At 43.8% G+C, this 17,325-nt stretch overlaps 1 protein-coding gene across 3 annotated transcripts in view; it reads right to left on the bottom strand.

Annotated features, from left to right (window-relative positions):
* EIF3G (eukaryotic translation initiation factor 3 subunit G) overlaps positions 1 to 17,325 on the bottom strand; it is a 72,987-nt gene that overhangs the window by 11,811 nt on the left and 43,851 nt on the right. For 2 of the 3 annotated variants that reach the window (XM_069231805.1, XM_069231806.1), the window contains 3 exons: positions 12,610 to 12,633; positions 12,299 to 12,384; positions 3,377 to 3,436 (listed from right to left, as the gene is read on the bottom strand). In XM_069231805.1, the coding sequence (XP_069087906.1) occupies positions 3,377 to 3,436; positions 12,299 to 12,384; positions 12,610 to 12,633 (170 nt within the window). The remainder of the gene's footprint in view (positions 1 to 3,376; positions 3,437 to 12,298; positions 12,385 to 12,609; positions 12,634 to 17,325) is intronic. The other variant, XM_069231807.1, reaches the window with a different exon arrangement.

The raw sequence follows: 17,325 nt of genomic DNA, 5'->3' as shown, positions 1-17,325 counted from the left end.
CTTTGTTACAAAGGAGCAACTTTAAAACAACTTGCGTTTCCAGTCGGAAGCGTGAGACTTGCTACTCTGCACCCGCCGCCCCCAGCTCGACTTGTGGAGAACAAACACTTCAGGGAGGACTCCCCGGCGACTGCGAGACCGTGAGTAGCCAGAGTTGACCCCCCTGAGCCCCCATAGCGACGCCTGCAGAGGAAATCCCGAGGCTCCCCCCGACCGCGACTGCCTGCTCTCAGATCCCGACGCCTGGTAAAAGACTCTGGATCCTTCAGGTCCTGGGGGCTGCGGGTGCAAACTCCAGTGCAGGAGTGACCCCCCAGGAGGCCCTCTCCCTTGCCCAGGAGGTGGCTACCCCGAGGAGCCCCCCCCCCTTGCCTGCATCGCTGAAGAGACCCCTTGGTCTCCCATTGATTCCTATTACAAACCTGACGCTTGTTTGCACACTGCACCGGGCCGCCCCGTGCTGCTGAGGGTGTACTTTCTGTGTGGACTTGTGTGTCCCCCCCGGTGCCCTACAAAACCCCCCTGGTCTGCCCTCCGAAGACGCGGGTACTTACCTGCTGGCAGACTAAAACCGTGGCACCCCCTTCTCCATTGAAGCCTATGCGTTTTGGGCACCACTTTGACCTCTGCACCTGACCGGCCCTGAGCTGCTGGTGTGGTAACTTTGGGGTTGCTCTGAACCCCCAACGGTGGGCTACCTTGGACCCAAACTTGAACCCTGTAGGTGGTTTACTTACCTGCAAAAACTAACAAACTCTTACTCCCCACAGGAACTGTTGAAAATTGCACTGTGTCTAGTTTTAAAATAGCTATATGTGATTTATTTGAAAACTGTGTATGCTATTTTGATTATTCAAAGTTCCTAAAGTACCTACCTGCAATACCTTTCATTTGAAGCATTACATGTAGAATTTGAACCTGTGGTTCTTAAAATAAACTAAGAAAATATATTTTTCTATACAAAAACCTATTGGCCTGGAATTGTCTTTGAGTGTGTGTTCCTCATTTATTGCCTGTGTGTGTACAACAAATGCTTAACACTACTCCTTTGATAAGCCTACTGCTCGACCACACAACCACAAAATAGAGCATTAGTATTATCTCTTTTTGCCACTATCTTACCTCTAAGGGGAACCCTTGGACTCTGTGCATACTATTCCTTAATTTGAAATAGTACATACAGAGCCAACTTCCTACACCTATAACCTGTAATTACCATAAAAATAAAATATATTCCCCAACAAGAGTGGTCTTGTTTTCTCACAACCACAAATCAAAACCAATTGTTCCTCTTAGCAACTATGAACAGGAGCTGAGCAAACGGCACAGCTTTTCAGTTGGCCAAAGATCCATTGAGGCTATTTCAGTAGCTTATGTACCGGGCTGGAATGCAGAAAGAGCAATTAGCTTCAGCAGAACCCTGAAATGAACAATAATTGTCCAAAGATGAACCTAGATTGGCAAAGATGAACCTAGATTGGCAAATCTGAAGCTCAGTAGCAGGGCTCGCATGGTTGGCTCACCACTAGGTGAAGAGTACAGATGCTTGAGGAAAAGAAAAAACAAGCATTTGCAATACAATAGGTCTCGGATTTGCTTGAGTTAAGAGCTATTGGTGTTGAAAAATTCATAACTGTACTTTTCTTGCCCCATAAATTGGTCAACCCTACACCATAATTTTATTGTCTTTTCCTGCCACATAATTCCAGTGTCCCTGCATATAACTAAAGCACTTCCATTTACCTTCTTCCTCTATCTGCAGCCAAAAACAAAATGTTGCCATTTGACATTTTAATTTAAATCTGCCATGCTAATTCCAATAGAATACCACTTTCACCATCCCACCATCCCACCATCAGAGTTGCTGGCTGGCTAACACAATTCCCCCCAAAAAGACACAAGACAGCCACGGAGGAGTAATGAGAGAAATAAACTAGAAGGGTTACCCAAACATATCAAGAGTGTTCACACTCTTAGTGTAATAAGGATGTTAAGTTGGCCTGAATCATAGTCATAACTACAATAAGGGGTGATTAATATAGACTGTAATGCTCAGAATAGTCCCTAGAGGACAGCACATTGAAAATAAAATTCATAAGAAACATGGCCATGTAACCATGTAGTTAGCACCTAGAGGGAGTAACCACGTGAAAAGAAAATATCAAAACGTAATGCAGTATAACCATATATTTAGCCCATAGAGGGCATAGCGCATTACACATTTTCCGAGCTAACAGGCCTACCACAATATTACTACAATCAAGGCCATTAAAACACAAACTACTCCCAGCTGTAAAACAAAAGTTCTAGCAATGAGAGAACTTAAACAGACACTGAATGGTGTGAGGGGTTATTATTTCAGAGTCCCCACTTACCTAGTGTGGGGATCAGAGTTGATGTAGACAGAAAGAGCATGTTGTCATCAACATTTTGGTGGTGGCCCTATTGTCACCACAGGCTGAGTTATGAACAAAAATGTTTTCTAAAAGTAATGGCCTGTGAAGCATTCTGGGACAAGTTTCCCAAGTGCAGTGAATACTGTAGTATGAGCTCTCCCGATGTTTCGGGAGAGCCGATTTGAGGATTTCTTTTTTTTTTTTTCATAAAGCATTTATCAATTACAAGTGTTTTCGTGAAAGCTATGGAGCGTGAAGGAGAGAGCCAAAAGAAACTACTGATTAGGTAACAGTGTGAACAATGTGACCAGCGCTTCAATACCGGCAATGGATTTCACACTGTTCTGCACTGTGAGCGTCATGGCCGCCACGGAGCATGAAGGGAAGAGATAAAAGAAAAACATAGTTCACCCACACTGAAGTATATTGGCAATCGTGCAATAATGCATGTAATATGGTCACTCTGTAAGGCAATAGCAAACCAGCCCCAAGGCAGGACAAACATAACGCATTTATAAATTAAATCAGGGATTTTTGAAAGGCAGGCCCATGAACGGGTGAAAGCGATGGGTGTGGTTTAAAGCCCACAGAATACTTACAACAGGTCAAAAAGTGCTTGCACACTCAACTTAACAAGGCTGCACATGCATCTGACTGATGATGCAACCCAGAAGAAGGGCATTGAAAAACAAGGCAAAGGATTGTGGAAGGGACAATATGACACAGAGAAGCACAAACTGTTTTTTCAGGCTTGGGTACAGTCATTGAAAGCAAAGTGTACTGAAATCATAAGCATGAAAAATGTTTAAGGAAGAAAAAAAAATAATAAAGAAGAAAAAAGTATGAGTTGGGTACAGAAAATCAATCAGCTTCTTCGATCACTAACAAAATATTATAAATAAATGTAAAAAAAAAGCCTTGTTTGAGAGAGAGATCATTAAAATCGACTAACAGCTTGACAACATAAATTTTAAGCTTACCTTCCTTCTTGCTACAGATTTGGAGGCCTTTCTTGTTTCAACTCTGAAAGTGCGGATAATCTGCAAGAATAACAAATTTGTTTGTTTAAGAGAGGTTGGAAGGCGACTCTCGTGAGGAGGGACACTGCATGTGGCCTTATGTGATTCAATAGATTTTGTCCCTTAGGGAGAATCTCTTTAGTAGGGTCTCAAAAAATGTTATTCTATGTTTGAAGGAGAACGCAGAGCAAGTAAAAGAGGTTGGACAAGGAAAGAACTAGTATATCAACTACCAATTAACCGAATAGGCAGCATGCTCGAAATACTTCAATGGAACAAATAAAATAAAAATAAAAAAACAAGTTTACATATATTACCACAGGTGAACATGTGTGCTCTACAATTAGTCTTTAATATGCAACAAGGCAAATTCATAGCAGTCAGTTAACATTTGCGCTTAAGCGACAAGCCTTTGTCGTCAAGACAAGTGTAATGCTATGTGTATTTGACCACCAACTGCATCTTGACTACTGACTCCATTTTGTGCTTAGCTTCAGGTACCGTCACAGCAGCGGCGCAAGGGTTTTCCACACAGAGTTTGTTTCCCCACATAGGACGTGCTTGTGCTTTTCTCACCAGCACAGGGTTACACCGTGTTGGAATACAACATGGGAGATGTCGAAGGTAGACATCAGAGTCTCAGCTTGGGAATGTTTTCAAAGAAAAGTACAACTCTGTCTCTGTAACGCGCATTGGGTGGGGCCCATTCTTTTGAATGATTTTGATGCAGAGTTCAGCCAGCTCTTGAATTTCATATACAAAGGGAGGGGGTGAGTGCTAGAACCTTCCTCTCGAGTTTAAGGTATATAAGGTGGGGAACTTGGCACTGAGGAAGGAACTCGCCTGAACGTGGCCGCACGGTTCAGGGAAAAAAATCCCACATTGGGAAGACTTCCAGCCTCACCGATTCAGAGTTCCTAGGCTTGAAGCTGGCAAGGATGAAGGACTCAAAGCCCATGGTGACGCATTTTAAGTCTTAATTATTTAGCTTGACTATATATATATATATATATAATTATTATTATTATTTTTTTTCACTGCATATATTCACTGTTGATGTATTGCACATTTTCTGCCCATTGTTTAACTGCTGTGAGTATTTTGGCATCTACACCATGTTTCACTGAATTCAAGTTAAATGTTTATGTTCGTATTTTCGTGTGCTTTTATTTGATATCTGGGAAGTGCCTTAATACATTCATTACTTAGACTAAGAGTGCTGCATTCTTTGGCATTGTTCCCCCTAATTTAAAGTAGAGCAACACAACGTGGCGTCACTCTGCAGGATTTTTGAAGTAAATGAGTAAAGAGTGAAATGTTTGGCAAAAGAAATTTACAAGGTGCCAAATGACATACCAAGGTGGGAAAAAGCACCCTACAATGATCTTGAGAATGAATGGGCATGTGGTGAGGGGTTAAATGAGAATTTTGGCCCAAGACTGGTAGATGCTGAACCAACTCAGGCATTAAATTGTCTGCAAAAGTGCCCATCTATAAGGGGCGGGAATTTATCTTTTAGGCAGACTGGGCTGGATCCTGTTATCTGATTATAGAAAAATGCATGAGAAATGTGTTCAGTTAGAACAAGAAAATCAGCAATTGGAGAGGCAGCTAGCTGACGCCAAGAATAATCTGACCTTGCTGCCATGTCAGAATAAATTACTGCAAGAAAAAATTGATACTTACCAGTCCATAGCAGAGAAAGCTGCAGTACACGTTGCTCAGTATATACACCAAATGCGCAAGGGAAACGTTAATAAAAAGAAAGAGTTCATTTAGCCATTGCTAAAGCAGGGCTAGACTGGAATACGGACGTTTGGCATGCAAATATTTCAGATTCCACTGACTTTTGTGATTCTGCTGAAGTGCTTTGTTAAAATAGTGGTGGTCAGGAGTGAGGACAACAAACAGAAAATGATTCATGCGGAGCTCATACACAGCCAAAAGTTACAACATGGACCTTAATACCCTGGGGGTGCAGTCATGGACTCTCTAGAGGATTATACACAACAGGAGATAAATTATATCATAGACAGATTAAGGCAGAGATCTGGGGAAACAATACTTACATGGATGGTGCGATTACTTGACACAGGAGCATCTGGAGTGATACTAGATGTAAGAGACGCTCCAAAGTTTTGCATACCTAGCACTGATCTCACTGTACAGGAGCAGTTTATGGGCTATCAGGGTAACCAACGGGTCACCCCACTGCAGTTATCAGTCATGGGGTGTAACCATAAGTATCCTACAGAGTCAGACTGGCCACAAAATGATAAGCCCTAGTATACATTAAAAGATGCAATGCAGTGAATTAAGAAGGGAATTAAAATTGCCATTTGTCTAGGTGATGCTCACCATCTGTTGGACGGACCGCTCTCTGTATCAGTGCGAAACAAAATCATTTGCAATGCTCCTCCAGCCTACAAACATGTGATAATGACCCTATTAATGAATCCGTCAGGTAATCCCTGAAAGGACGCACTGGAGGCAGTTCGTGAGTTAGGAGAGCTCGGAGACTGGACGAAACCTAAAAGACCATCTAGGTTTGAAGGTCGCACAGATAATAACAGAGAATCCAGATATGTTTATGGCATTGCTGAAGGATGGTGTCAACAAAGAACAGACAGATGGGCTAGATACCAAGATTCTGTGGGAGATGTATTGCAAGAGAGGAATGGACAGAAAGGAGGGGAGCAGAAAGGTGAATAAGCAGGATAACCAACAAGTGAATCAGGGCAAATCACAGATGCAGGAGGAAGAAAAAGACGGAGAAAAATGTTTCTCCGAGGTGGAAGGAGGAAGAAGATTTGAATACTGACTGGTTGACTGAGGAAAACAGAGAAGGAGAGGACTCTCCTCACAGACATGAGGGCATTTATCCAGACTTGACTTGGACAAAAGTCAACAGGTTTAAATCAGATTAGGAATAGGCTAAACAAGTGAGGCATGGACTCACAAAGATAATAGACCCCATGTTGATTTAGACATTCACTGGAAACATAAAAATGTTCAAAAGGTTCGGCCCTTAGCGGACAGCGGAGCGGGGGCCTCGTTAACATATGGTAATCTGAAAAAGTTTACAGATCAGCACTACACCAACACAGGGTTGGGTGGAAATCAAACCCAAGCAGTGCAGACTAATGTTCTATTGAAAATTTGGATAACGCCAAAAAGAGAATCCACTGTTCTGATTGTGCCCCTGCTATAGTATAATCTGGGAATTTACATTTTGAAGGGGATGACTTTATACTTGGATGATGGTTGCTATCAATTTGGATCCAGCTACGAAGGTGGTTTATTTGAAACAGTACAGAATCCCGGGAGGGCAGGAGGAGATAAGTAAGTCTGTATAACATTTGATAGAGGCAGAACACCTGGATGAAGTACCTGTCATTCCAGGGGTGCAGTTGTCTCATATCGATGATGTGATGATTCAGGGAGAAACACAAAAACAGGTGCAGACTCAGTTGGGCAGGGTTGTGGAACATTTGCAAAGCAAAAGGTGGATGATCAATCCAGATAAGACACAAGGACCCTCTCAAAATGTGACGTTTCTAGGAATTCAGTGGAATCAGGGACACAGGGAGGTGTTACCGCAGGCAAGACAAAAGATACTAGAATTTGCTACACCCCGTAAAAAGCAGGAGACTCAGCGGTTCATTAGATTGTTTGGTTTTTGGAGACAGCATACCCCTCACTTGAGTCAGATTTTGGCCCCTTTGTACAAAGTGACTTGAAAGAAGCATGAGTTTGAAAAGGGAGAGCAGTAGCAGTGTGCGTTTGAATTGGCAAAGGAGGCGATTCAACAGGCATTAGACTTATGGCAAGTACAGGAACTGAGTTACATGTAACCGTTCAGGGGCAATAATCAACTTGGAGTATGTGGCAAAAACAGGGAAGAAAGAGGGTGCCCCTGGGTTTCTGGACCAAAACGCTGCCAGATGCTGGAGAGGGATATACTCCCTTTGAGAAACAGTTACTAGCGTGCTACTGGGCTTTAGTGGATACTGAGCATATGATCATAGGGCATGATGTGATTCCGAGATCCCGATAATGCAGTGGGAAATGAGTTCACCGAAAACTCACCAAATAGGACATGCACAGGAAGCAAGTGTCATTAAGTGGAAATAGTACACAGAGGACAAGGCCCGAGTGGGACCAGCAGGAACAGTGGCCGTGCATGAACAACTGGCACAGGTCCCCATGCAGGATGATGAGATGGTGCAGGAGCTGCCAGAGACAAGAGTCACCCGTGAGGTGGGGTGAGCCATTTGAATCCTTGTCCCCTGAGGATAGGAAGCATTTATGGTTCACCGATGGTTCAGCCAAGTATGTAGGGGCCAAGAGATATTGAAAGTCAGTGTCACATAACATAGTAAACCAAGAAGCTGCTTTCCACTACAGGAGAAAGGAAGAGTAGCCAATTCGCAGAAGTGTACGCTGTATATCAGGAGTTAATACAGGAAATTCCTAGGACATGTCACATTTATACTGATTCTTGGTCAACCGCCAATGGGCTAGCTACTTGGCTTCCCACATGGCATGCACATACCTGGCAAATACATTCTAAGGAGATGTGGGCCAAAGAATTGCGGCAGGAAATTTGGGAAATGCTAGAGCAAAGTACTGTTTCGGTATATCATGTAGATGCCCACTCTCCCACCAATTCACTGGAACAATGGTTCAATTCCTTTGCAAACGACAAAGCCAAAATCTCAGAGGCAGGAGGGATGGCTAAATGGACACACCAAAAATGTGGACACCTGGGTGAGAAGGCAACTAACAGGTGGGCAGAGATTAGAGGGATGCACATTCCACTAGATATAATCAAAACTGTCATAATGCAGAGAATTCTTCTCAACACACACAACAGAGATCTGTCCCACAAACTGTCAGAGGTCAGTTAGGGAGAGGGAAGTTGCCAGGGCAGATATGGCAAATCGATTGCACTGGGCCAATACCAAATAGTTGCGGGTGTCAATACGCCTGCAGGGTGATGGATACTTATTCTGGACCTCTGATGGCATATCCACGTAAACTGCTACTCAATTCAACACCATCAAAACGTTGGACTTGTTAATGTTGCATTACGGAGTCCCACTGCAAGTCCAAAGTGACAATGAGTCACATTTTAAAGGCAAATTGGTGCAAGACTATTGTTCACAACACAATATTGTGTGGATTTATCATATTACACGCAAGCTGCAGGATTGATTGAGAGAACGAACAGCTTATTAAAAGCCAAATTACGAAAACCAGCAGACAGTACTCTGAGAAATTGGAGAGATCATTTGAATGAATTAATTTAATAGACCCTCGACAAATGCATAGACACTATTAATGAGAATGTTAACCCCAGCATTACAGATACAACCCCATGTCGCAACAAATACTATCATGTATTGGGAGACAAAAATAGGAGCCTTCGCTCCCTACCGAGCCACACCAGAATCTGCAGGTTTTGATCGTGTACAGATTGAAACCAAGAGACATGGCGCTTAAGGAGACAGGTGTTGGGATACGAATTACCCCAGAGCATTTCAGATTGATTGCTCCTTGATCTTGGTTGCCACTCAAAGGTATTCAGGTCTTGGGGGGAGTGATCGATGCAGACTACCAAGGAGAAATTATGGGAATTTTTATTGAACAGTGGAGACGCTGATTTGATAATACAACCTGAAGACAGAATTGCCCAGATTGTCATAATTCCAGTACATGGAGATATAGTTAAAATGGGACTGCCCCAGCCCTTCGTACAGTATGTGGGGAGGGAGGCTTTGGCTCAACTGACAAAAATCCTGGTGCTTAGGTGGGGGTAGAATCCCCAAATCATCCTCCTGAGCCAGCAGAAATCATAGCAAGAGGGAAGGACAAGGTGTTGGTAGTCATGAAACCAGGACAGGAGAAATGGGAGTATGTACCAGCTGATAAATGTTAATTGCGAGAATTATCATACTGTCTCTTTTACAGATCATACTATGAGGTGTCTGTGTGCTAGCTGTTCTGCGTGGCCACCCTTCGGACGTGTGCGACTGGGGTCGGGACAGACTGAAAGCTCCCAGTCCTGATGTGACTGCACGACAGCGCCAATCGACATCTCTACTGCACCAACCTCACAAGGTCTGGACTTAACTGGCACAAACTGTGCTTAACTGATCGGATTTCTGTATGACGAATATGAAAAGTACTGTTGACATAATTTCAATGTGTTTAGTTGCTACACCGACTCCTGCCAGCATTTTCTGCAAATCTTCAATGCCATCAACAAGGATAAAGAGTTGAAAGAAAGTGACGCATTGACACACTTCACACTATGAATATTGCCAGTTTATCCATGAGACAACGGATGAAAAATGGAGCAATCTAACACACGTGATTACTTACAATATTACTGCCGGTGATGTCTGCCACAGCTTAACCTGCGACACTTACAATATAGGAAAATGTGCTCAAATGCATCTGAAAGCGACAACGGAGTCTCCTCAAGAGATCCCGTGGGAACAACAAGTACTATGTCAGCAAAGAAATGATAAAACATGTAGAAATGTAAATAATAGCATGTATTGTAAACATAGAGTGACTGCTGCTAGTCACATCAAACATGTCAAACTACTGGTGGGGTGATTGTTTTCTGGTGGAAATACCACATATACGTACATTCCTGCCAATATAACCGGAGGACCATGTGCTTTTACGCAGTTAGAACTTATGATGTTTCCATTTCACTCTGTATTACATACTCGACACACAAGGGAAGCAGTTCAATTAAGTGAAGACTAACACTGAAATTCAGTTATTATCCAAGTCTGAATGTGTGAGTTTAAGTCTTTCTATAGTAGGAGTTCCAGGATTAGCTGTTTACAATACACACGTTATTCACAAATAAGCATGTTTGAGGGTCAAGAATATCAACTAAACTTCTATCGCTTCTGTAGAGTTATTATTATTATTAGATATACAAGACACTAGAAAAGCTGCATTGCAAAACAAGGCAGCCATTGACAACTTACTGTTGAAACATGACCACGGTTGCTCAGAATTTGATGGTATGTGCTGCTTTAACCTGTAGGATCACTCTAAATCCATCCAAACCCACACTGGGGCCTACATGAATTGGTGAAGGGAGTGAAACAAGATGTAGACGAAGGGAGTGAAACAAGATGTAGACAAAGAGTAACGGGACTGAGTATTTAGCTGGCTTCCTGATTTAGGTTACCTTAGGCCCATTTTAGGTGGAATACTAGTAGTAATCTGTATTGTAATCATGTTATGCTGTTGTATAGAATGCATACCTAACCTAATCACGATGTTAAGACAAAAAGGGTTACTTTTAGACCAATATGCTAGTAGAGTCATTGGTCAAGGGGTGGAGTGTAATGCTATGTGTATTTGACCACTGACTCCATCTGGACCACTGACTCCATTTTGTGCTAAGCTTCAGGTGCAGTCACAGCGGCAGAACAGGGTTTTCCCTCATCCAGCTCGTTTTCCACATAGAACGTGTTTGTGCTTTTCTCACCAGCACAGGGTTACACCGTGTTGGAACACAACATGGGGGATGTGGAAGGTAGGCATGAGAGCCTCAGCCTGGGAATGTTTTCATCAAGAAAAAGTACAGTTCTGTCTCTGGAATACGCATTGGGACAGGGCCCGTTTCTTTGCATGTTATCAACGCAGATCAAGTACAGCCAGAGCTTGAATTTCAAGTGAAGGGAGAGTGCTAGAATCTTCCTCTTGAGTCTGTTTAAGGTATATAAGGTGGGGAAACTTGGCACTGAGGAAGGAGCTTGCCTGAACACAGACGCATGACTCAGGGGGAAAAAAATCCCATGTTGGGAAGACCTCCTGCCTCAGCAATTCAGGGTTCCTCGGCTTGATGCTGGCAAGAATGAAGGATTCAACCCCCATGGAGATGAACTTTCTTTCTTAATTATTTAGCGTGACTATATATTTATTTTCACTGCATATATTCACGGTTGATGTACTGCACGTTTTCTGCCTATCATTGTTTAACTGCTGTGAGTATTTTGGCATCTACACGTGTTTCCCTGTAATCAAGTTAAATGCTCATGTTCATATTTTCGTGTGCTTATATTTGATATCTGGGAAGTGCCTTAAATTCATTACTCGAACTAAGAGTGCTGCATTCTTTGGCATAGTTTCCTCTTAGTTTAAAGTAGAGCAACGCAAAAAGTTATCAATGTAGTAGCATGATCCTCCCAAACATTCTGACTCAATAGGCTAAATGGTGAGCACAATATGATAAAGTGATGAGTGCATAAATGCCGAAGGAAATGGTTGTGAGAGCATTTTAAAAAAAACAAAGAAATGGATGGATGAAAAAGATGTAACGTGTATTTACTGAGCACAGTGATACGCCAAGCGCAAAAAGCGCATAGCCCCTACAAGCTTAAATCAGACAAGCCTTCAAAATCTTTTAAAAAGACAGGGCTCGGGTAGGCAATATTCTTACAAGAGCACAATCCAGAAAGCAGTCGCTCTGTGTGTGTGTAGGGGGGGAGGGGGGAGGGGGGGAGGAACTGCTGCCTGCTTGAGTGTTACATGCAATGTTGATTAATATGAAAAAGGTTGTCACCAGATATAAGATCACTTGCAGAGAGATAATTTTGTAATTGGTTTATCAAGTATGTAAAATAGATGTAGTGAACGCTTAGTCACCACAAAACATACGGAAACTGCTAAATTTTCCTCTAAACTACGCAAAGTTTTCAATTTTTAGACCCAAGTCAAATCTGCCTTCTTCAGGGAAGCCATATTACGATGAGAGCTGCAAGTTGCAGACTGATGCATTTTCCTAAAAGCCTTGGAATTCCAGTCTTAAGCTACCATGGATTTTAGAATAAAACATCACAGACTCACCTTGTACTTCTTGCCATCCTCGTCTGTCTTGTAATCTACAACAATCTTATGGTTTTCATCAAGAACTAGTTTTGGTGCATCCACGCCTGCAAAAAAGCAAGGTAAAGTGATGATAATCTACATGGATGTCCAGGAAAGCCACATACCAGATGTGTACACAGATCTTATACTGAAGATGGCAACTGCACTGCAAAGCGAGGGATGTGTTATGATCCTTTTAGAAACTGTTTTACAATTGTTTTTTCAGACTCCTGAGGTGTTAATATCAACCTCCTCACTTATACCAAAAATCTACTAAGACATCTACTTACCGGCAGCTTTCAAAATGCCAATACCTAAAAAACACAAAGCAAAAGCTCTATCAACACAATGGCTGTAGGAAGCTGGCCTGGTGTGTGGTGGACACCTATGGTGTGCGCACCTTATACCAGGTCCAGGCAACCCCTATTAGTTAGTGAAACAGTGTCTAGGAAGCCAGGGGTCTCTAGTGATAGCTGTGGTGAGCAGCCGAGACTTATCTAGGAGTGTAAAGCACTTGCAAAACCACAGTAGTCACACAGTAACATCTCACATGAAAGGAACCACAGTGTTGCAAAAATAAAGGTACTTAATTACAGTAACACTGAACTAGGTTACTTATAGGCAGTTCCCAACTTGAAGCAAGTACACACTATATATACATGGCAAGTATTAGGAATACAACAAGCACTGGCAAGAAAAAGCACAAAGTAAGCTACAGCCTTATGGTGGCCGGGGGGAGGGGGGAGCACAAACCATATAATAAAATAGTGGCATGCAAAGTGAGGACCCCCACACAAGGATGTGGAGCAGTTGGGAGGGAGCTGGGAGAACTTGGGACCCCTGAAGGTGAGTATCTAGATGACTCCCAGCGACCAGGGGAGCAGAGGTAAGTTACATGGTCTCCCCATAGACTAACAAGGGGACCCACCCTTCTGATGAAGATGATCCAGGTCAACGATGGAAGATGAAGGCCAGCTGTGGAGCCCAGAAGCTCCAGAGGAGCCCCTGAAGTCGTGCAGAAGCTGTCCCACGCCGGTCGCTGGGTCGCAGTTTGGTTCAGTGCTAAGGTGGACCACCAACAAGCCTTGGCAAATGCAAATCTGGACTGAAGAGGATTCGCAGAGCTGAAGAGGACCACCAAGGTCCAGGGGACTCGACCCTTGAAGGGGAGTCCAGGCTGACCCTCAGCAGTCAGGAGAGCCAGCAGAAGCAACTGTAACCCCCACAGGCAACCCACTGGCAGCAGGCACATTAAGTTGCAGTGAGACCTAGTCAGCACACCTGGAGAGGAGTCCCACATCGCTGGAGCAGCAGAGGAGAGACTGTCCTTGCAAGGATGCAGTGCTGGAGGCCGGGGCTACTTGGAGCCTCAAGATCCCTTCGAGTATGAGTCAACAAGCCGTGGTTGCTGCAAGAGTTGTGGTGCTCAGGGATACTGTCCTACAAAGAGAGGTAAGGGCTCACTGTTTCCAAAGTTGGAAAGAAGGCAGAGAGGACCAAGAGAACAACTCAGAACCATCACCTGTGTTGCAGGATCCACGCAGCTCCATTTGAGAGCAGATCCCGGCAGCCGGACATCGTTGCCTTAGGTGCCTGCAGATGCAGGAGAGCAACTCATTCACACCAAAGGAGATTCCTTCTTGCTTCTTTGGTGCAGCTGAAGTCTTGCCAACCCCTTTCGATGCGATTAACTTCTGATTCAGAAGCGCCGCGCAATGAATTGAACGCGGCCTTCTGAGGTGAATTACTCAATGCCAGATATCCAGAGCAAATTTAAGATTTTGGATTTATTAGCTGTGTTTAATTACATGAAAGCCCTGATGAAGTCTTTGAGAGCGATTATCTCATAGGACGAAACACGTGTTATCTGTTGTTGTAATAAGGATATTGGTTCCAAGGACTGCTGTTATAGCTCTGATGGACTTCCTATCTCAAGATTAAAATTGTGTTATTTTCCCACGAATCCCGGTCCGACTGATATTTTGATGCTATTTCCATGGAACAATGAGTTTGGAATTTAATAAGCTTTATTTCTTGAGTGCCCTGACACCTACTTATCAATATTTGGTTTCCATCCGAAAACACTAGAGGAGTGAGGAAGAACCGTGTTAGAATCTTTGTTCATTCTTGATTTGATGATTCACTGTGAGCGCTGTGTCCTATGACTGTCTTCCCATATGCTGTTTGTTGTGTCATTTCAACCCCAGAGGATGTACAGCCGTAGAAATGTTGCAATTGCTTTAAGGAGCCGGAGAAACAATGTTGCGACGTGAGGTTGGCTCAGGAGTTGCAGGCTTGTTTGGTTTCCATGAAGTCTAGCAGCGGTTTCGTGGCCAGGCGCAGAAGAGGTTGATGCAGAGAAGTTCTGGTGGAGTCTTGCATGCTGAATCTGGTGGCTCACCGACAGGGGAGTCCCTAAATAGCCCTAACAGGGGGCTTTGTCACACTGCAGGGAGACCATCTATTGTGGGGGTTGGGTCGCTGACATCAGTTACCTGTCCTGACCAACCAAATGCTACCAGGGCCTCTGAACATCTTGTTTCCAAGATGGCAGATTCAAGGGGCCACCTGAAGGAGCTCTGGGCACCAGCCGTGGGGTGGTGATGGACAGGGGAGTGGTCACTCCCCTTTCCTTTGTGTGGTTTCGCACAAGAGCAGGGACCGGGGGTCCCTGGACTGGTGGAAAATGGATTATGCAAGGAGGGCACCAGATGTGCCCATCAATGCAACCCGGTCCCCTCCCCAGCCTTGAAACACCTATTTACAAGGGAGAGGGTGTTGCATCCCCTTTCCCACAGGAAATCCTTTGTTCTGCCTTTCTCAGCATTAGCTGGACAAGCAGCAGGAGGGCAGAAACCTGGCTGGCGTGCTGCAGCAGCATGGGTTGTTCGCAAAACCCTGGAAGACTGGCAGGAGCAACTCTGGGCAGTCCTCTAAGGAGTCCCCAGAGTGCATGGAAGCATGCCACAAATATTGGTATTAGTATTGGGGTATAATTCTGACATGTTTGATACCAAAGATGACTAGGCTCAGACTTCCCATTATTTAGCTGGACCACCTATTGCCAGTACACGGGCAGAATGGCTTCCATGCACTTACAAAGTCCAGTGCATTGGAACTGGAGTTCGTAGGGGCACCTCTCCTCGTGTAGGGGTTCCCTCACACAGAGGAACCTGCACCCTGCCCTATGGGCTGAAAAGGCCTACCACAGGGGTGACTTACAGTGACCCGGTACAGTGACCAGCAACGAAAGGGTGCACAAACCTTTTCATGCAGACTGCAAACGGTAGGCCTGAAGACAGAGTTTGCATAGGCTCCTATCGGTGGCATATTACATGCTGCGGCCCATGGGGGACCCCTGGTGTACCAATGCCCTGGGTACCTATGTAACATCTACCAGGGACTTACAGCGGTACACCAGTATGCCAAATGTGGGATGTAAAGGGCACCAAAGCAACCACATTTAGAGGAGAGAGCAAAATCACTGGGGTCCTGGTTAGATTTAGTTCCCAGGTTACAGGCTATTAATGCCAGGAAAAACACAGGAACCATATTGTCTGGTTAAAATTTAATTAGTAGCCAAGTTTCACAAAATGTGGAGATGAATTCTGGGAAGCACCATGTCAGGCATAATTCACAACCAGGGATCATAACAAAAATGCAAGTTCTGACCTTTTCTTAAAGAAATTACTGCAATCAAAACAAAGGGTTAACATTTACGAGATAAAAGTTGATTTTATAGAAGAAAACTCCAAAATCAGGTACGAACACTAAGCAGGTGCAAACAGACCAAGAAGCTGCAACTGAACTTCCAGATCCTTTAACAACAATATACAAGTTAAGTGATTCTGTGCTTTCAAATTACACTACGTTCAGCTAGCCATGAGTCTGGGGCTAAGGCTAGTGAATGGGAACTCAAGGTCAGATTCCCCAACCTTACCTATGTTTAAAAGAGGCTCCTTCACAAGTCACCTTGACTAGATCTATGCTCTGGCCCCCTCTTTTGGATACGACTGTGGTCCTGAGAGCTGACAGTGATCATCAAGAGCTATGTTTTGATTTTGCAGCCGCCTGTTTAAATATAGTAGTAGGACTTCATGGATAATGGTTAACAATAATGAGGTGTCAAATAATAGGAGGGCCATAAAATGGTCACTGGTGGCAAATAACAGAGGTCTAAGCCTCAATTTACAACATGGTTATTGAGAGATTGGCCCAGATGGAAAACTGGAAACTATCAATTATACATTATGTTTTGGTACATTGTGAATTGAGGGAACAAATGAGGTCTCTTTTTACAGTACTAAAGTGTGACAAGGGGGGGGGGGGGGGGGAGATTTCTTGGTACAAATAAAATGCAGAGGTGGTTTATTTAAAAAAAAAAAAAAAAAAAAAAAAAGTCGCCTGGCCAAATCTTCGCTCTTAGTGGCTATAAAAAAGGGGAACATGGCTGAAATAAGAGCAGCAAGGGGGTTCTATAAAATTACGCTAAGAGATGCTAAAAGGTATTGGGAAGCTGAACAATGGGCAAGTTTAACTCGACAAGATGGTAAGCACACTAATAACAGTTTTTATTCAGTAATTCAGCCCGAGAGCTGGGTAAAGCACTTTGAGGACCTTTATATGGATTGGTCCAGTGGTATGGTGCAGCCACTAACATACAAGGGCAGAAGTGACACTTCCCATTTTGTGGTTCAAGGAAGAGGGGGGTGGGAGGTCATAGAACTGAGTGGCAGGCTTCACTTAAGAAAAAAATGCCCAGGCCCTAAAACTATTGCAAAAAGGTAAGGCACCTGGAATTGAGGGAATCCCTGGTGATTTGTTTTTGTCTCACCCAGAGATAGAGGTACTGGAATTTAAATGCCCTGTGGGGGGGTTGGAGTTCACACAATGCGAAAGGTTAGAAAGGGAGGCGTTTTGGCACCCACCCTGTTCAGCCTCTATATTAATGGTGCAGTGTACTCGCTAGCTCAGAGTAATCATGATGACCCCAAGTTAACTGGAGT

Source organism: Pleurodeles waltl, chromosome 4_2, assembly GCF_031143425.1.
Source record: "Pleurodeles waltl isolate 20211129_DDA chromosome 4_2, aPleWal1.hap1.20221129, whole genome shotgun sequence".
NCBI classification, from domain to species: Eukaryota; Metazoa; Chordata; class Amphibia; order Caudata; family Salamandridae; genus Pleurodeles; species Pleurodeles waltl.
This window is presented reverse-complemented; position numbering and strand designations above follow the sequence as displayed.